Source organism: Zonotrichia albicollis, chromosome 3 (assembly GCF_047830755.1).
Source record: "Zonotrichia albicollis isolate bZonAlb1 chromosome 3, bZonAlb1.hap1, whole genome shotgun sequence".
NCBI lineage: Eukaryota > Metazoa > Chordata > Aves > Passeriformes > Passerellidae > Zonotrichia > Zonotrichia albicollis.
In genome coordinates this window covers 54,971,984-54,992,941 of record NC_133821.1, presented here as the reverse complement: position 1 = coordinate 54,992,941, position 20,958 = coordinate 54,971,984, and the positions used below count along the sequence as shown (strand labels likewise).

Here is a 20,958-nt window from a genome sequence, read left to right as displayed (position 1 = left end):
AGTATGTTCCTAGCTGTCTGAAAAGCCTTCCTGCAATAAGCCCATCCCACCTCTGACTTCCTGGGGAGTCCTACATGAAGAGACAACAAAGGCTCTCATTGACTTGGACCTTTGAACAGAGTGGCAGTTCTGGTGGAAAATAATTACCCATATAAAAATACATTAAAAATTTAGCAAATAATTTGTGTATACATGATTTCTAGATAGATGTAGTAAGCCCATAGAATTTAACATGTAAGTATTTAAAACGAAACTAAAACAAATGTGAAAGTATTTTTGTATCCTGTAATAATTCAGTTATTTAATACTTATTGTGCTACCAAAGCAGAATGAATATATCTTCTTGTCCTCAAAATATTCAGCTTAAGTAAAAAAATACTAGCCAGCCAGAGAACATAAATGAAAAGGTTGAAAAGAATGATCTGACAGGGGCAGTGTGCAACACAGCAGCATCCATATGCCACCTGCAATATTAGTCCCTCACTTACTCTCTCAGGTATTCATGTATACACTGGTGAGCTTCCCACAAAACCTTCCTTCTCCAGGCTCAGCAGTCCCAGTCACTCCCAACCCTCATAGGAGAGATGCTCCAGTCCCTTCGTAGCTCTTGGATGCACTCTCCACAGCTCTCTGGGTCTTTTTGCACTGTGGGGTACAGAACGGGAGCCAGCCCTTCAGGAGTGGCCTCACCATCTGAGTAGAGGGCAAGGATCATCTCCCTCCTGGCTGGCAGCACTCCAGGCGCAGCCCAGGATAACATCAGCCCTCTCTGCCATCTGGGCGTGCTGCTGGCTCACCTGCCCCCTTTAATTATGCAATGAAAACTGAAAGTGCTTTAAGTCTTTTCAAATGAGTCAAACAAGTAGGATCAGAATAAGGCCATACACTATGTATCAATAATTTTCTTAACTAGAGAAAAATTACTGAACCATTTATTTACAACAAGAAGTCCTGTATCTTTTTTGCTATTGTAAGATCATTTACATTTTTCTAGAGAGATACATGCTGTCATTTCAATCAGCAAGAGAAAATCTGCAGTCAGTGCAGGAGGATTCCTGGACACTACATATTTATAGATGATAATTTACTATTCAAAACATTATCATCTTGATACTCTTCACATACCAGCAAGGCAGCAGGAGAAACTGTAAGATGTCATGATAAAGAAAATGTTTTTGTATTGGGCTTGTGAGCAAAACTTTAGAACATGAAAACAGTATGGTTGCAACAGGAGCTTAGATCTTATATCTGAAAGTCATGAAAAAAGTAGTATTTGATCATATTACTTAAGCGGTCAGATATCTGCCAATTCCTGCGCAAAATCAATTATTTTGACCACTGGAATGCAAAGTATAGACATAGGAAAAAAGAAAAAAGGAACAAAAAAAATTTGCATGGTCATTTTGTTAACATTATTAGTATTGTAGCACAATAAGTATTGATCCATAGTGCAGAACATTGGTAGCATGTACCTAAATTCAAGATTATATTTAGGGAAGCCAGGGTTTACTTCAGATTTGCTCTACTCTGTTCACAAATGCTGTAAGCCCAATAATAGCTGAGGTACTCTTTACTGCTTCATGTTGTTTAATTAGAAACAAGTCCAGTCTACACACTCCAAAACTGTTCCACAAGGGTGAACCAAAGCAGGAAGTCAAAATCATCTGTAGTGCACTCTTGATCTGAACCCAATCAGAGGGCCAAGAAATAGGGAGACTTCAGCTCTCTTCAGAATTTGAAGCTGAATTCAGCGCTTCCCTAACATCAGCTCCTCCAATGGTAATCCATAGCAGAGGTATGCCAGACTGGCTTAATTTCACAGCTCCCCATGCTTCCCTGATGGGCTCCAGATTTCTGGAGAAGAGACTTTCAGTTATTGTTTCTGAATTTCCATCATAGCTCAGTAAGATGAACAACAACAGTATTACACGTCTGCGAGGCTACCTGAACCCCAGGTCACCTGGTAACGCACAAGAACACTCTGTTAATTAAAGGGAAACTATACAACTCTGAGCCAAACCAAACAAATTGCTAGTATTTCCCAACTCTCATTTTCTGTCATCAGAAAGACCATCCTTGTCTCTCTCACACCACCACGCAAGTAAAGGCACATCTACAGTCTGATGGGAATTGCAAATGGCACCAAGCTGTACTATTTTGTCCATTTACACTCACTGCTGTTTTAGACAGTATTTGCCCACAGCAAGTAAGTGAAAAACATCACAACCCTACAGCAGCGATGCCAATGATGAAGTGATTCCCATATCAGCAGTTAAGATGTGGGGGGGGTGTGTACAAGGAGGGACTTGTTACTAGAGCAGCATAACAGCAGATGGAATCAACTGCACAGGAATCAAATGGAGACATAAGATTAAGGACAGAATCAGTATCTCCCCCCCAAATCTGAGATGATTATTATGGGTGTTTGGTACAGTATTATCTCTTCTCAACAGAAGTACCAGAGGGAAACACAGCTCGACAGACCGTAACTTTAACTGGAAAATGATAGCACTCTTTCCTGCCACCACCCAACACTGGGTTTTGCTCATCTTGCCTGGATAGATTATGTATAACCAAAACGGGTATTATCAACCCAAGGGAACTGTTACACCCTTCCAGCAGAGCCTATATGAACATACACATTCCTTGCCACCAGAAAGATGCCTACCATGTGTGAGACAGGGCTCCAGGTGAGGCACATTTGCCATTCCAGGGCTAGTAAATATGCCTGTATAAAAAACATGTTCCCTGCAGGAAGACTTGTGCTCTCCAGGCACTCAGCAGGCAAAGCTTTCCCACTTTCCCTGCAAGAGAAGATATTTTCAAACCCTGCCTGTCAGCTACATGGCTCCCATCAGACTGCCTGCTGAGAAACTCCTTTTTGTTGGGTATGCTAAACTTCCAGCCTGTCATGCAGTCTGTGTGGGCTGGACCCATGCTCCCACAGAGCCCTGACAACTTCAGTCATGTTTTTTGGATGTGTCATTAAAGATTTCCTGTCCTCTGTGTGCTTCACAGTGAGCTGCAGGGCAGGAGCAAAGACTAAATGTGAGTGGCTTCAGCAGGCAGAGGTCTGCTAAACCTCTGTGCCAAAGCATTCAGGCTTTACTTCTATCACAGATGATAGCCATGAGGTATGCATGAATTTCCAGGTTTGCCATTTGGGTTTGTATTTCTTCTTTTCTTTTCTTTTTTTCCTTTTTTTAAGCTAAGAGCACTTATCCTTTTTTTTTAAAGCTCAAAATCTTTATACTGGAAATTGGTTCCTCTTAGTGTCATCCTGGATTTAAGATCCTATAAGGGTTTAGTTGCAATCCAACCAGGATCCATCTGGTGTTGGGCTATTTTTCCCTCACAGAACTCTTAATAACGGCACATTTCTAGAAATACCTATCCAAAACACAAACATCACATCTTTAGATCTGCCTCTAGCAAAGATTTAGCATAAATAAACAAACTCTTATCTTGTTTCAACAATTCTTTTCTGTTACCTCAGATTCATTTTCCAATGGAGAAAGAAGTAAAAATTACAAAGGTCTGTTGAATAAAACTCAACCAACAGGTCAAAAGCAAGGTGAGACTTCCTGAGGGCTACTCTGAGAATCCAGCCAGGAAAATTCCAATTATTCTTTTATTGGTTTACTTGCCCGCTAGGCAACAGATGGTCAAAAATCTGTATCAAAGTAGGGGCTCCAACAGACTACTTTATTAGTAAGGTATCCTAATAGAACAAACTACCTAAGTCTCAGAAACTTAAATTTGCTAAAAGAGAAATGTGAGTGAGTTTTATTAGGAAACTTTAACTTGTAGTCCTCTGAAACATAAGAAAACGAGATGAGATTTTTGCACTGGAATGTTCAGATATGTGCGTGCAGCAGCATTCCCTTATTAATAGATTTTCAAAGCCACTGATCATCAAGATTAACAAGCAGTCAAAGAAACAAGTTCTTTAAAAACCTTCCTAAGACCTTCAATAACAACTTCAAGGTATTGAAAGGGGTTGTTGTGGTTTAACCCCAGGTGGCAGCTAAGTACCATACAGCTGTTTGTCACTCCTCCCTCATGGTGGGGCAGAGAATTAGGAACAAAAAGTAAAACTTATGGGTTGAGATAATAAATTTTAGCAATTGAAACAAAGTGAAATACAATAACAATAATAATAATAATGACAATAATTATAACGAAAAGGAGAATGAAAGGAATAAAAGCCAAGACAGACAAAAGAAGCCCACTCAATTGCTCATCACCTGCTGGCTGATGTCCATGCCATCCCCATGCAGCAATTGGTTTCTACCAGCCAACTTCCCCCAGTTCATACACTGGGCACCATGCTCTATGGCATGGAATATCCCTTTGGACAGTTTAGGTCAGGAGCCCTGGCCATGAGCCCTCACAGCTCCTCGTGCACCTGCTCCCAGGCAGATCACGGGAAACTGAAAAGTCCTTCACCTGGGGCAAGCACTACTGAGCAACAACTGAAATTTCAGTGTGTTATCAACCTTCCTCTCATAGTCAATACAGAATAGAGCACTGTACCAGCTACTAAGAGAAAATGAACTCTATCCCAGCTGAAACCAGGGCAGAGTACAAGCCTTTTTACAGTTCTTCCTGAGGTTCACATCCTGAAATATTCAAAGTAGGACAAAAAGAACTTAACATGGACAATGTTTTGGCAGAGATAAAATGTCATTAATGATTAGACTTAGCCAGCAGCTTGTCCACAATATTGATCTTCTCCTTTCTCATGTTGATTCAGAAAAACAACACGATGAGGATTTCACCTTGACTGCAGCATAGAAGTGGTATATCTCACACAATAGATCTTACACATCTAGATTTTGTCTGTAATTCCAGAAGTCTGCACCTATGGAGAAATTCCTTTTAGCAGCTAAGACACAGTTAGCATCTAAATGGCAGTGAGCCTCAGAGGACACACACTTTCTGAACAGACTGAGAGAAGATGGATCTTTCTTTTTACAGAAAAGGTCTGGAACCACAGATTCATTCCATGCTGCAACTTTGTCTTTCCACAGCCCCTCTAATTTTAATGTAACAGGTTTTCAAGTTCTATCAATTACTTCAGCTTTCTACCACTTGAAAGACCTTGTGTATGCATGGTGTACCACAGGGATGTGCCAGGTGCTACTGCTGAACCCAGCACTTGTGCACTGCAGTGCTCTGCTTGAAGCCTGGTACAGTTCACTAGAAAAGAGATTTCTAAAAATTTATAATTCACACCTGTTACCATCCCAAATGCACCCTGGGATGTGTCAAAAGCTTTGAATGTGTTGCAGTGGCACTTAGTGCAGTGTTTTAATCACATTTCTAGTTACTGAAGAATACCTATCTAGTCTTGCAAACTTAATTTCTCGCATTGAAATGAGCCACAATTTTTCTTCCCACCATCTGGAAATAAAAAGAAACAACCAGCTGCAAATTAGTAGGCTCTCCACCTCCACTCTGAAACAAAGATTGCTTTATTGCACCGTCAGAAATTACAGAGCATGAAAACAGTGAAGGAAACTTGTATTGTGGGCAGTAAGGAATTATCACACAACATTAAAAAATTAGGCCATTTCACGCTGTGGAGTTAAATTCAAATCTGTAAGCAGCATCTTTGCATTAAAATGCAACCTCACGTAGAAGAAACTTATCTACTAGATGCAGCAGGGGAATAGGAATATTTACTTCTAATCTTGTTATTGATTTGACATCTGGAACTCAGGGAAATTACAAGCATCAACTCCCTTGTTTGACAGAGAAAGACACATAGTTCTTGCCTATTTTTGTAAGATATTTCAATATTTCATATATAAGTCAGTCACCATAATATACTTGAACGTGGATATCTTCTGTTTCAATAGCTATTTCTCATAAACATAAAGATTTTAACAACACATAATGCCAAATAGAAGCAAAACAATTTAACACAAATAGGAAAAAATCACTAAAGCAACTAAAACCACACAGAACTGAAGTGCATCACACTCCACTTTCATGCAAGCATGTTCCATCTGGAATAACAAATTATGAGACAATACTTACATAAGGACCAAACTGAGATACTTTTACAGATGACTTATTCAAAACTCTAAATTACAGTCCTAAATATAATGCTTGATGATACTCTCACATCTGAATACAGTCAAGTTGAATATATTCACCATTTCAAGCTCAAAATAGAACACAAATCTGCAAAATTCAATAGGGAAATTCCTCAACTGTTTTGAGAACTAGTTAACTGAACCATAAACAGATTTTATAGATACATTAGTCCTATTCAATTACTCACACGTTTAAAACATCCCACATAGCAAACAATAATTGTGGGAAACACAAATTTGATTAGTTACACTGGAATAAGGACAAATGGGATAATTACAGCTCTGTACGTCCTATCACTAAATAAAGGGAAAGGAAAAGAACTGAGGTTGTACATACAATTTATGTTCACAAGCAGATGAAATGTAGAGGTTTTTGCTTATCTAGAAGGCTTTTAGAAATAAACAGGAATGTGGCATTTAGAAAGGTAAACTACATACACAAGACATTTAGCCAGCAATGTAAAGACAAAGACAGAGCAACTTAAATACTCTGTGGTTTTCAAAACCAGTGTTGTCTGTTTAGACTAATGGCAATTTGTTTTAAAACGACGCACTTCACTTTGCTACAAAAATTCCTCTTGGTGGGATAGTTGATGATTCCAAAAATTCTTACAACTATAAGGTGACTTTCCTAGTGGGAATACATTCTAAACTCTCAGGGCCAGAATAAGATAGGCGTGCATATAATGAAAGCAGGCAACATTAAATCCAGTATGACAATTCATCAAAAAATATTTCGGTTGCCCAATCACAACTCTGGACTCACAAGTCAGTCAAAGACCATTAACACCAACCAAAGATTGTGAGACCCATTTCCTTAAATCCTTTTCCAGTAAGGTAGCACACATATCAGAAATGCTTAGCCATCCATCCTCTGTGCTGAAGGTTTCATGTTCAGCACCCTCCTGCCAGCACTTGCATTTGCAAACAGTGACCAGCATGGAAAAGGCTGGACTGACACAACCTGTGACTCTGTAAGGAAACCAGTGTGCTGTACATGGCACCCCTCAGACCTCAGCATAAAGGGGAAGGGAATGTAAAATTGTTGGTCATTCCAAAAGAAAGACCTTGCACAGAAGAGTCTGAGCAACAATGAGTAAACTGATAGTTAACACATCTTTACAAGGGACAGATTTCTTTGAGTGTCTGGTCCCATGAACATCCAGTTTCCTGTAATTGTTCATGATAAGAATTTGTAAACTGGGTACAATGGTATGACTGCATTACTTCCTTACTAACTCCAAAGACAATGCAATTTACCACATGACAGTAGTTACCCAGCAGGAAAAAATGAAGCTCCCCTGAAGATATGCGGACCTGAAATACACTGGAGAGAAATATTTTAATGATGGCATCTGAACTAACTAAAAGGAGTCCAGTTAAAATTCTTTCAGCTTTGCTAGCTGACATTTTAATCCTTTAATTTCCATGTGTGAAACAATGCTCCTTTACAAGGGACAGCCAGCAATTGTCAGATACATTATCGGCACAGGAAACACTTTCTTAGGTTACCAGCTCCTTTCTTATACCTGTTGTTGATTTGGCTGTGCTTTTTAGATTCTTTCTGTGCTTCTACCACATAGCTACATGAAATGCCTAACTAATCCCAGAGTAACTGCTAGGAAAAAGATTGCTGTCAGTTCTGCCCCCTCTTGTATTGGTTGCAGTTTGTTCAAATATAGTAACTCAGAGCAAACTAATCCAGCAGGAAGGGAATATGCTCCTTCCAGTCTGATAAACTGACTTGGCCTACTGTTATGGTCCTGTTGGCCATAGACCTAGCACAGGGCTGGACCCTAGGATGAGAATCAGGGATCCAAAACATCTTCCTACCACTGGCAAAGCTGTTAGGTAGGCTCAGCCATTTTGTTTTACAACACCCTGAGCAAACCCTTTGCTAGGTAAAGAGAGGCATCCAGCATGCTAAAGCAGAGAAAATACTGCCACCTTCTCACAAAGGCTACTCAGGCATTTGACCAGTTATGTGGGCAGCATTATCTGGCGTACAGTGTTTTCTACACACAGTACACTACTGAACGATTCCCTGGAAGGGAAAGGCAGCATTTCTGGGTTCTCCACTGAAGTAAAGATACAGAAATGTGCACTGCACACTTTGATGTGGCTTCTGTAAAAGTCTGTTCAAGTAGCTGTGATTTCCTCTAATATTACTGAGCAGAAAAACTATTACTAAAGGAAAAGAAGAAAGAACATCAAATGCAAGAAAATAAAAGCCTGCTGAAGTGCACCCACAGGATGGGAAATCAGCTTACTGTATGGGAACACAGCCCAGCAGCAGAAATGGAGAAGTGCAAGACAAAACACACAGGTTCCTATTCTCAACCATACTAATGGCTCATATGTGATCTTCCATGATTGTTTTTCCTTTGTCTTAGCTTATCCTTTAGCAAAATACATACAGAAATGCCACCGTGATCTCTCAAGATACAGAACATAACAGTAGCACACTAATCAGAAAAAAAGCAGTTTCTGGTAAGTACATGCTTCAAGTTCCACTGATAAAACATTATGCAGAAATGTGAAAGATTATCACCATCTTCCTCATGACATCTAAGGACATGGTGTAATGCAAGGCTAAAATCAGGAGCTCAAACTTCTGTTTGAGATGTTGAGTGAGCTTCCATCTTTTGCTTTGATTGAGATTCAAGGCTAACAATAACTCCTAAGATAAATAACATTTTCCTCAAAGCAGAATACAAAATACTCTCAGGTGGCAGCTAGAAAACCTGACCTGAACATTCAGGTGGCCTCACTGACTACACAGAGCTGCACTAAAAGATACAACTCAAAATTAAAGATGTATCTTTCCACTACAGGTAGGCAGAATGTAAATACATAACACTGAGGTCTAAATCTAAGGCCTGAGATGAGTCTTGGATTTAGTTATTTCCCTTATCAACATGAATTGTTGATTCACACAGTGCTGCATCCTGTGGTGTCCACAGTTCCTTGAATACCCAACCCGAGTTGCAACAGTGGACCAGGAGCCAGACTGAAGTCCTGGACTTCTCAATAGATGTGTAAATGCACAAAGGTAAATTAAACAATCCTCACGTTAGAGAAATTCACTCCTAAGTACTAATCTCTCAAATGGTTTACAGAATTTTGCTTTAATTTCTGTGCACCACTTAGAGTTTACAGTAGCTGGCATTTTCAAATAATAACACAATTATATTTCTTTGAGCCCTGTCCATTTGCTATACTGCTCAGTCAGCATCCCAACACTAACCAAAACAGAGCCATGGAAATCACTGATCACAGAACTGTTAAAGTTGAAAAACTCTCCAAGATCACCAAGTCCAACCATCAACCTATATAACATATCTAAATAAGTAACAAGACCTGCTGTGAAGTGTTTAAAATTTAATTGTCCATTAGTAAATCATACAGCCTAGAGCTTCCAAAACTCTACAAGAGATGGAAGTTCTTTGGTTTGCATTAGAGTTATCTCATTTCCTTTAGGCTGTAGGCTTCAAAGGAAAAGGTCTATGCAATTCTTGTACAGCATACAGCTGGGAAAATAGTTACTTTGAATAACATACAAAGCAGAGATTCCAAGGTCTTCCCATATTAAATAAAAGGATCAATTTTTAAGGGTCTTTTCCCCGTTCTGTGAAGAGAGATGTATGGACTTCTATAATGAAGTCCCCAAGAGTTAAACAACCAAACTATTTAATTTTTAGTAGATCTCTGGATATGTTGCTACTTTCAGAACATGAGGTTTTTTCCACTTTAAAGCCACATACAGTAGAGTCTCAGTCTATCAGGGAAGAGGTGAAATTAGATTTTTGCCTTGTGTTTGCATTTGGTGACTCTGAAGTAACATCTCCTTTTCAAACTATATTGTAAACAAAAGAGGATACCTACTGTAACTTGCTTCTGGACTTTGGCACTAGTACTGCATGTTGCAATGTCTGAGGCTGCCAATCACTCAACTGAGCAAAATAAGTGTTCATAGTGTGCCACACAGTTTTAAAATATCAAAGAAAGTAGAAGACCAAGTGTCACATAAAAGAAAACCCAATACAGACTATAAAATAAAATCATACCTAAGTCCCATTCCAGTCAGTGCTGCATCATTTGAGATTTTCGGAAGGATTACTTTTGCCTCTTAATGCTGAGAAATCTTCTCATACTTGGAAATAATTATAGTTTTAGTATGCATATCATAGAATCATAGAACGGTTTGGGTTGGAAGGGACCTTAAAGATCCTCTTGCTCCAACTCCCCCTGCCATGGGCAGGACACCTTTCACTAGAGCAGGTTGCTCAGGGCCCGATCCAAACCTGGCCTTGAACATTTCCAGAGACGGGGCCTCTATAACTAGATTCATCTCTCATTCTGCTTATTGGGAAAAAAAAAAATAAAAATATAAGGTTAAGACACATCAACAATCTTAACCTTATAATTTCAGTATCTAATTCTGGTTGGTCTCTCTTAAACCCACTTGTATGTCTAGTCTTAGAAACCTTCTGTGAAGAAGCTACTGTTAAAGAATTTAAGGTTATTCAACTGAGTCAATTTAAACAGTGTTTAAATAACTGAAAGACACAGAAGGAGGTACTCACTGCAAGCAAAATGAAATTCATTTTAGCCTTTTCATTTAATTTTGAGCTATTTTAAGCATATTCAGAAAAAATACTCAGTGTGTCAGACATGAAATGCATGAGGAACAAAATATATGACAAAACCCCATTCTCATAGCTCCAATGCTCTCAAAAGCTGCATTTGCAATGATATTAAATTATGCTTGAAAACATTTTATACAGAGATTCTGGTCAGGCCAGAAGTTTTCAATTTGTGGTTAGAGGCAGAAAGCCTCCACTTGCTGTTATCAAAATAGTCTGAACTCACAATTTGCAGGAGAAAGATGGAATTCTGCTGTAAAGTTTCTAGCACTAGATAGTATGCAACTTTGTCAGAGGGCACAGACTCAATTTCTCACACACAAGCAAAGGGTACTTGGAAGACTACTGGGCCAGCTTGTTCCACTGCTAAAACCTGCTTCCCAGCCCAGCCTGCAACTGGGATCTCCCTAGTTCCTCAAAGATGATGTGATAACATCCAAAGCTGCTGCAGTGACTGGCACAGAATCAATTTGGAGTACAGACCATGGTAATACTCAGTTAGTAAATGTTTGGAGTCTGGTGACAGCTGGTGTACCACTTGGATTCATATCTGCTTTTCCTACAAGGACGCTGGTACATTCTGTTTTCAGAGATGAATGTGTATCTTTTCCTTTCCAATCCATATGCTCTTCCAAGAGGCACTTGGATACTTTTGTGAAGCACAGCCACTTGAAAAGCTCTGCTCCATTGATTCCTTTCAGTGGTGCTCTTAACCAGAACCACATTGCTGTTTTGACCTCATAAGAAACAATCTGTTTAAGGTATAGGCAGGGTTCTTCCATGAAAAAGATGGCTGGTACCTTTCTCCTAGACCTTCTGGGTCACCATCAGTAACTACTGTAGGTCATCAGTTGAATTTTGTACAAATATCCTAATTCTCAAGCAGCTGAGGTCAGACCCAGAGAGGCAGTAGGTATTTAGGTAGCCAATTCCCAAGAAACTTTTTATTACTTTTCTTGAATCCTGAAGGCATCAAAACTCTCATAGGAATCCTAATTTTTCCTCAAAATGCTAAACTTCTACTTCTTCACAGGCCAAGAAATACTCTGGTCTTCATATGGTTTAGTAGCTTGTAACCTACTTTATAATTAACCTGGAGCAGTGACTAAAATAGACATTAGTCCATAGATATGATGTTACTCTATTTAAAAAACTCCACAGATTATTAAAACGATGATGCAGTGGGCCAAAGTGAAACAAGGGAAGAACCAAAACAACTAACAAATAAATGAAAACAGGAGAAACAACAGGTTTAAAAGACCTTTAAAAAATTATATTCAGAAAAAAGTGAAAATCCTACCAAGTAATGGCCAGGAACTGCAGGATGTGGTTGTTAAGTTTTAGAAATCCTGCTCTGAAAGTATACATGACTTTTAACTTAGGACTTGATTTGGAGATGTTGGTAGAATAATAATACGAATTCCAGCTTTACAAAAAGGCTGAAACATAGAAAATATTTAATGAAAGGCAATTTTGCAGGAGATGACTCTCTTGCTTTCAACTGTTTGTGTTTCAGCACAGGAGGAATGACCCTAGGCCAAACACAGAAGGACTACAGAGGCAGCAGATGCAGTCCTTCACCTGCTGAGAGCTGCTGGTGGGACTCCTCATCATTGGCAATTTAGCAAGGCAAGAGAAATTGGAGGATACAGAAGTGAGGACAGAGTTTGTAAGAAAGACATTCCACCCATCAGCAGCCAGCAGTGTTGGTAATACAATAATACAGTCTTGGTAATCCATGGCTTCCCCAGTTTCTGTCAGGAGATGTTTTTCCTACTCACTGGCTTGTAAAGAAGGCCAAATATTGGTTTAGAGTGACTTGACACCCTTTGTTTCAGCAAGCACAAGCAGGATTTTTGGCTTAGCTGATTGCTCTAGCCCCATGAGAAACAAGGAACTATGATCCTGCCTGGAACACGGGACAGGGAGAGACCCAGATTTCCTCTCTGCCTCTGCTTACTGCAGCAGAAGAAAACAAGACCTTTGTCCTGGGCACACAAGAGATAACGTGACCAATCTGCTGGCTGCAGCTCATCTCTGTTACTCATCTCTGGTAACTGAGTGCCTTCTGTCCTGAAGCCCAGAACCTAATACCTTTCTCAAAAAAATGTTTATTAACATGGATTTTGACAAAATACAGGGGTTTTGGAGATATTCACACCACACATTTTTGGTATGTGTATTTTGGTAGGTTTGCTTGGTTTTGTGTTTTCAGGGTATTTTTTTCAGTTTGCTTGCGCTTTTTAACTTGTTAAGTGCCCTCTCTTCTGGTTGTAAATGTGATTTTTTTTTTTTTTATTTTTACTATTTCATTGAACTTTCCCATTATTTTGTGTTGTAAGGCAGAGATACCAGAAGCATCCAAGCTATTTTCTCAGTATTACTCCATACATACTCAACTTTCACAACTTCCCTAGATGGTGGTCTTTTTGTCTCCTCTTCCTAAGGAGTTCTAGAAAACCCTAGCTCAAATCCTTGTACCGAGAATAACATTCAGCTGAACTCAACTGAAATCTCCCACATCCCAGGAGACAGCATCTTGACCCTGGGGCCAGACTAAAATATGACAACAGCAAATCTGGAACTGCTCCATGGGTATAGAATGAAGGAAGAAAGCAGACACATGGGCAGACAGAACGACTCTCTGACTTTGTGCTTATACCACTTAATGCAAGAGGTAGGATGCCTGGTTCCAGGACAGTCTATTGATCTGGAGGCCAACAGCCTTGGGGCCAGTAGCTGTGATCACCCTGTCCCAGAAAACCCTGTAGGCTTCAACCCCTTGGCTTCAGATCCAAACAGTTAGCTTATAGAATGTAATCCTTTTCCTCTGGCCTCTTTCTCAACCCATCTTTGCTCTTAGAATGTCTGCTGGATACAAACCACTCTGTTGCAGAGTACAGCACAACCTCCCTTTGCTTCCGAGATCATCCCCAGCAAATTACCTTTTCCTGTAGATGTTATTTCCAAGTAACAAACAACTCTTAAGAGAAAAACAAAGTTCCCAAAGTTTGGCATCCTCACCCTGGTGAATAGCTGCAATTCATCACAACAATTTAAATAATCTATGAGTGCTGCAGTCAGGGCAACAGCACAATGAAGCTTCAGTGTTCTGCTGGAGTCAGGGGTGACTGCCAGTGAGAAAGATCTGAGTTTAATCCATCACCAAGTTTGTATATTTTCAGATAAGAGGCAACAGAGAACCTTATGTCAGGTCTCTAGACAGACATTTGGTATGAATTATGAAACATATTTATTTGGTGTGAATTAATGAGATAATACTGGCATCACCAGGGACACAGCCCACATATTCTGACAGCAGCAAAAATAACATGCATTTTACATTGAATTCAAGCATGGGACAGAAAACCTTGTTTTCCCTAAAGCTTCTGTAAACTGTCCTCTTATTTATTATCTATTACCTTAAGTTATATTCACATCTTTCTATACAGGATTGAGAGATCTCTGTAGTTTCTTCCACCTGAGCGCTCTACTGCAAGAGCCTACAAATCTTATGATGTCTTTGTAATGCTCCACTGTCATGCTTTCATGGCCTTCACTCATCTTCTATGGATTTGTTCAGATCTGTAATGCACACTAAATATGCACTGGATGTGGGGCCTGTTCCCCTGAGGGAGAAGAAAGGCAAGAAAATCAAGCACTCGTGAGAAGAACATGGAGAAAATGATGCAGACTGCCAGGCTTCTCTTTCCCTGGCCTCTTCATACAGAATGCACTTTCTTTTGCAGTACATCACAACCTCACAGCCTGCTACTTGTCATAAATAAAGGCATAGTCTAGTTTCTCAAAGCAAGTAGCAATGCCTATGAGAGTCAGATCTAACAGAGAATACCCTTATAAATCAAATTATAGATGCATTAACTCCTCATACAGCTTGGCAGTTAAATAACCTGAATGCAAAACTTTTCCTAAAAGCCATATTCTATCTTTACTTGCCCTTCAACCAAGCACTTTCAAAGTAGCAGCCTCTATGAGCATTTATCTGCAACTACTGAATTACAACTGCTCCTTACTCCATTCAAAATACAGCGAGCAAAAACCCAAATTCAGCCCATTGTGGATCTTGGGTGACGGTCTCTGAATGCAGCACAATACACCCATGCTCAGCACCAACAATGAGATTGGTACAGGCTGAATTCTGGAGAAAACACTGCTTTCACAAACCACTTTGCAAACAACCATGTTACAGGCTTCAGAAGTGGTCAAACACAGACAATCCTCCCCTCTCCTATTGCCTTAACTCCTGTGGTTCAAATGACAGGCCAGCTGACCTCAATCAAAAAATTTAAAATGTGTTGCCATTGTAGAAGAGGCAACTTCTCACCTTTCCTCTGCAAATCCCTAAATCAGGACAAGGCTATCCTCACCTCCTTCTCAAGGGTATCTTGCCAACCCTGTCACAGCAGAGGAGGATAAAGGCAGCTGTTCCTCAGCATCCCTTTGGTGTCTAGATGTTATATGAAACCTCCAGCCATGCCTGTAGGTGGCAAGGCTTGTAGATGAAGGTAAAAATACTCAAAGCTGGACAGTCAGAATAAGTCTTACAGCCCGTTTGTATAAAATGCCATGGAATATCTTTGCACTGAGAGTACTCATTCCAGAAACAAACATAAAATTTAAGGCCCCAAGTTCCTAAATTGGCTGCTCCTTTCCTTCCCTACCTATTTTCCTCCAACAAGCAGAAGTCAGTGTACTTTTCATATCTGTCAACACAACCAGTATCAATCTTTTTGGCTGCTTCACTCTGCTTACAACTCGTGTAATGCAGTATTCCCATATTGTACCAATATGGGATAAGATGTTAGACACTGACAGCACACCAAGATGAGTGAAAACACCACCTGCAAGGGTGAGTGCAAAAAATTACTTCATTTTTATTGTTATAAATAAAAGACTTTAGTACAGATGGCACCACAACAAAGCCAACCAGCAAGAACTGTTTCAGCATAATGATTTGATGGCATCTAGCACTGAGACAAGCAGACCATAGATGTGTGTCAGGTATTAATTACAGGGCATTTCCAAGGCAGACACTACTTAAATGCACACAACTGTATATTCTTAGTGTTTAGCTGTCAATTATTAATGACCAAAGTGCTTCACCTTACACATTGCTCATATGGCATTCTGCACAACTGCTTAAGTTGCATAGGGAGGAATAAAGTCAGAAGAGAAACTTGCTACCTGTCACTGCTGCAATCTGCTGAAGCCTCACCACCAGTCCATTTCACTGCCCTTTGCTTGCCCGTCCTTCAGGCAGCTTGTGACAGTCCTGTGACAGCCCATGTGCACAGCAATATTAATTGCTTTCAAATAGCAATTTGCCTTATTCTGCAATCACCTTTAAGATTTTTTTTTTAATTCATAACTGGCTTTATCATTTTCTTCGTGGATTTTCTCTAGTGAGTAAGAAGCCAAAGACTATAATAAGGACAGGAGGGAACAAGAAGAAAAGTCAGGGTTGCCAAATTTAAACACTTCCCCACATGCTTTATATAGAAAACTGAAAGGCTATGAAAGGAGCCTTGTCCTCTGTACAAGGGGTAGGTGTGCATTTATTTACATATGAGAGACAAATTCAGTCAGCTGAACATAAGGAACACCCAGCCGCTCCCTGTAATTTCAATTACACACAGAAACAACCCTCAGCTGGAACCATCAGTAGCAGGGTTCTCTTTTCTGCCTTTGCCCTTACTGTACTTGGCAAAGGGAGGGCATTTCAGGTGTACACTTTATAACAATACAGCATATTTTGTACGTTCAAGCACTTCTGAACAAGTGTTTGAGGTGGCCAGGCTGGTTCTTCTGCTTGTCATCCCTTTGAATGACCATTTCAAGAGATTTGAAAGATTTCTTGCACAGGTGCAGAGTCAATTGAGGGGAAAAAAATGCACCTCACCAGAAATACCTGTGCTCTGGGGAGACTTTGAACAAGAACTGGAGGTACTGTACTGGTCTGGATTTATACTTGTCTACTTGTACAAACTCTAATTTGTATTAAATAGGGATTAAGTGCAGCTGAAGGCCACTGCATAGAACAAGAAACAGATGGAGTTGGTGACAAAGGGCCCAAGGCAAAGGACTATCAGACACAGAAAGAAGTACCACCACTTGATGCCTAGTCTATTACATCAGTGATGACTGGATGACCCCAGTTTATGAAGCACACAGAAATAACAAAACTCAACTCATGCATGTCAGACCTCTGGGTGTTCTGCACACATGCCATACAAGTGGCATTTTCTAAAAGGTTTTCCACTTGGACAATGGTACATTGAGTCTTCTTCCCTGGCAAGGCCTCTGTGATCAAGCCAGCTAAACATGCAGGGCCAGCTTACGCCTTGCCCTTCAGCAGACAGACAGTGGGAAAGAGATATCCCTGTCTGAGCTGTACTACTCAGCCAACCATCCTTAGCTGTGCATCAGCACCAAGTGCTAAGGTGTCACCAACTCAGACCGAGCCCCACTGTCCCAACTGCGAACATTTTTTGACTGAGTCACTAAAACACAAAATTAGGACCTTTTTAAATTCCTTTTTTTAATTATTATTTTAATGTGAGTTACTACACTACAGAAAAACTAATTTGGATATAAAAATAGCTCTTGGACAAAATAATTTACATTTTATAGTACCTAACAGTACAACTGATTAGAAATGAAAAAAGCAGGTCAATTCAGCTCCTTAAGTTTTAAGTGCTTTATAGCTTTACTGAAAGAAAAAATTTAGGTGCTGAAGTACTATCACAGTTCTATGCTTTTTTCATCAGCAGTATTCCTATATGTTGATTAATTCTTGGAAATTTATTCACTGAAAGCATTTAACTGCTTTAAGTGTGTAACTTTCTCTCTTCTTACAAACTCTAGTAATTAAGAAGTGGGGAGGGGAGGTGTTGGGGGGACACCCATAACCCTGTCTTACTTTTTAAAAACACAACTTCCTTATAACCCTAGTCTGTATGCTCAATGGCAACTATTTATAGGATAAGCACTGCCTGTTTGAGATCAGTCAGGAAGCACTAACTTATGAACAGGTAAGCAAATTATTAAATGTCATTATTAGTATCAGCTGATTAAATTTCCCATAACAGAAGGAGGGCTAACTTGGGGGCAAGGAGGAAAAAAAAATAAAGAAACAGTGCATCTTTTATAGCAATATCAATGTACTGCCAAGACACAAAGCCCTCTCTGGTTGGACAAATTTTGGGGTGATTTTTTTAAAGCTTTTCTTATTTGACAAGTCCTTATTATTTGTGTCAGTGACCTGCATTCAAATCATCAGAACCCAGCTTCCCTGCACAAATCCCCTGCACTCATCCTTTAGAATGCTGTCCACTGTGATGGTTTGTGAAATGTAACTACTGTAAAAATAAGTGTAGAAACTATGGTCAGAGGAACGTCTCCTAGAGTTTTTCAAAACACCAATGCAAACTGCTATCTAGAAGAAAGGAAGAATTATCATTCAGACACTTATATGCAAGTATTAAATGGAAATTGACAGTAAAACAAGAAATGAAATTTAACTTCATTATAACCGGGTTAGCAGTCCATCCCCGACTATCCGTGTGGGAAGAATCAGCCAGGAAAAAAAACCACCAAAAACCACCAAAGGAGAACGCAAAGGAGTCACCTCTAGAAGCATTTAAAAGTTCAAAGAAAGAGCCGGGCATCTCGCCGGATATTCGAGACCGCCAAGGATTTCAGGGTGGAGGAATGGGCAGCCCGGCTCTTGGCGCCGAATTCACGGGGGTCAGCGATGGGTGATGCACCCTGACAAAACACGCCCGTGGCAGGGGAGAGTTTGGGAACTGGGCTCCCTCCAGAGCCCCCCTCATGCCCAGGGCCACGGGGCCGGCGGTCGCTCCGTGCCCCCGGTCCTGGCTGCCCCACACCGGCCCCGCCGCCGCCGCGGGGCCCTCGGGGGTCCGGGCCTCCCCGGAAGGCCTCCGGCAGCGGGCGAAGCGCCTTTGCCTTACCCGTGGTGGAGAGGACGGTGCTGGCGAAGAAGAGGGAGGAGGTGAAGTCCCAGTTCCAGTTTCCCGAGGCGTTGCTGAGCACCGAGACGCCGTAGTTGCTGGCCTCCAGCACCCGCACCAGGAACTGCTCCAGCTGCTGCTCCGAGAGGCAGGCGTGCTCCTCCAGGAAGCGCTGCTTCAGCTTGCCCAGCTCCTGGCGCAGCAGGTCTTCGTAGGGCAGCTCCACCGAGGAGAAGACCACGGCGCCGAACACCAGGTAGAGCAGGTAGCCCAGCACCAGCAGCGCGAAGCACCAGGCGGAGCGGTGCTGTTCCACCAGCCGCACGCAGGAGCTGCCCGCCAGCGACTGCAGCATCTTCCCGAGCCGGGGCCGGCTGAGCCCCGGGCCGGGCCGCGCCGCTGAGGGGAGCGGGGGCTGAAGGAGCGGGGAAGGGAAGGGGCAGTGCGGCCGGCGGCTGCCCCCCGAGCGGCGGGCTGGCTGGGAGGGCGCGGAGCGGCGCTGATGTGGCGCTCACGTGGACGCGCGGCGCAGGTACCGCGGCGGAGGGAGGGACGCAGGCAGGGAGGGAGGAAGGGCCTCCCCCCTCCTCCTCCTCCTGCCGCCGCTGCTGCTCCCGCCGCCTCGTGCTGGGACGCCGGCGCTTTCTCTCGCTGCTGTTCCCTGTCTCCGAGTAACGCGTGGAATCCCCCCCTGGCGCTCCCAGAAGCCGACCCGAGAGCCTCCCCCCGCCCCGCGCTGCGGCGGAGCTTTATTCCCCTTTCCGCGCAAAAGTCTCTGGAGATTTCCTGGCCCCGCTGCTCCCCGCCCCCTGCGGTGAGAAACCCCCAAAACAGCAATTTCTTCCACTATTTGTTGTTATTATTTACTTATTTATTCATTCATTCACATTCCAGCGCAGCATAAGGTGACGCAGTGTGAAGCGGGAGGCTGACTTTCATTCAGCGCAGGATGTGATGAGTTCAAGGAGAAACCCAGATGTCAGGTGTTGAAGTCCTCCCTCAGGTCTCTAACTTCGAAATGGGGCCTGTTTGGGGGTGCAGTTTGAACCAGGTGACCTCCAGCAGCTCCCCAAACAAGCTAAAGGAGTCTTTGCGCTTGTGAGACACTTTCTTTTTAATAGTGTGAGTGCCTGGCTAGTGCTCAGAGCAGCATCCACGGTGAATACAAATGTGCTGTGCAGCCAGCCCTCTGTGTAGCCCCAGCCAGAGATCTTCACAAGTTTCACTGTGAATGCTTCTTTCTTCATCCATCTCAAACGCTAACCAGCGCAGTAAACTTGCCAGATGAGGCTCCCTGCCAGATGAAAAGGAGAAGTAAAAATTACAGCTTCCCAAACTATCCTTTAGGGTGTATAAAGACAGCTTTTAGTAAAGGAGGGAGAAAGGGTTCCCTGGTCACAAAGTTCTGCCATGGCCCTTCCACCTCTCAGCTGATGGCAATTTTTTACAGACACAAAGGAGTAACTTGCAGATTAGAAATTTACTAGGGTTGAGCCAGGGAGTTTGGACAGAGTAAATAAAATCCAGCAACCTATCTTAAGGTGTGACATACCCCTCTAAGCTTTAAGGACTACTGTGGGAAAAGAATAGAAAAATGAAAGGCAAAAAAAAACTTCAGGCTAAAAACTTAAAATTATATGTCAACATTTCCTTTTATACAACAGCTACATGAAGCTATGGGATAAATCTGGCCTGACAGAACAGCTCATCCAGTTCCTGGTCTATTCCCCACTGCCCGCCACAGCTGGGTCAGTCCAGGGCCTTGAACACATCCCCCACCCCCGTGTTTCATTAAAATGTAAATGTGCTCTTGCATGCAAACAGCGGCTGCTTGTATGGTTGGTCAGTAGAGCACTGGGGGGATATGGGAGGTGCGCAGGAGACAGGCTGAGCAGGCAGACTCTCTGTGACGTGCTGGGGCAGCCCATGTGTGGTATTCGTGACAGGCAGTGGTCATGTCTTTGCTCTGAAACAGAATTTCCCCAACCTTCAAGCCAAATATTTGTTTAAAGGTTAGAAAATGTTTGCCTAAGAACACACCTCTCTTCAGTTATAGGAAACTGTGGCTGGGTAAGCTGAGCCAGCCTCCTTCAGCTTTCCATTTTTATGAATCAGTCACTCTCCATTTTTAGAAGCCTCTCACACTTCAGGTTTGTTGGGCTGCAGAGAAAAAGAGGACTCTCTGCTGAACAGAGCCTGCAATACTCTCCTGAC

The 20,958-nt window shown here is 41.9% G+C and overlaps 1 protein-coding gene and 1 long non-coding RNA gene across 2 annotated transcripts in view; both read right to left on the bottom strand.

Moving 5' to 3' along the window:
* KCNK1 (potassium two pore domain channel subfamily K member 1) overlaps positions 1–19,447 on the bottom strand; it is a 31,539-nt gene extending 12,092 nt beyond the window's left edge. Inside the window, exon 1 of the mRNA XM_014267450.3 lies at positions 18,745–19,447. Within this exon, the coding sequence (XP_014122925.1) occupies positions 18,745–19,099 (355 nt within the window). The 5' untranslated portion in view covers positions 19,100–19,447. The remainder of the gene's footprint in view (positions 1–18,744) is intronic.
* Positions 19,448–19,850: 403 nt separating this feature from the next.
* On the bottom strand, positions 19,851–20,659 carry LOC141728533 (uncharacterized). Its single transcript, XR_012579571.1, has 2 exons — positions 20,297–20,659; positions 19,851–20,038 (listed from the first exon to the last, which is right to left on the bottom strand). It is a non-coding gene; the product is annotated as an uncharacterized LOC141728533 (long non-coding RNA).
* Between the last annotated feature and the right edge of the window lie 299 nt (positions 20,660–20,958).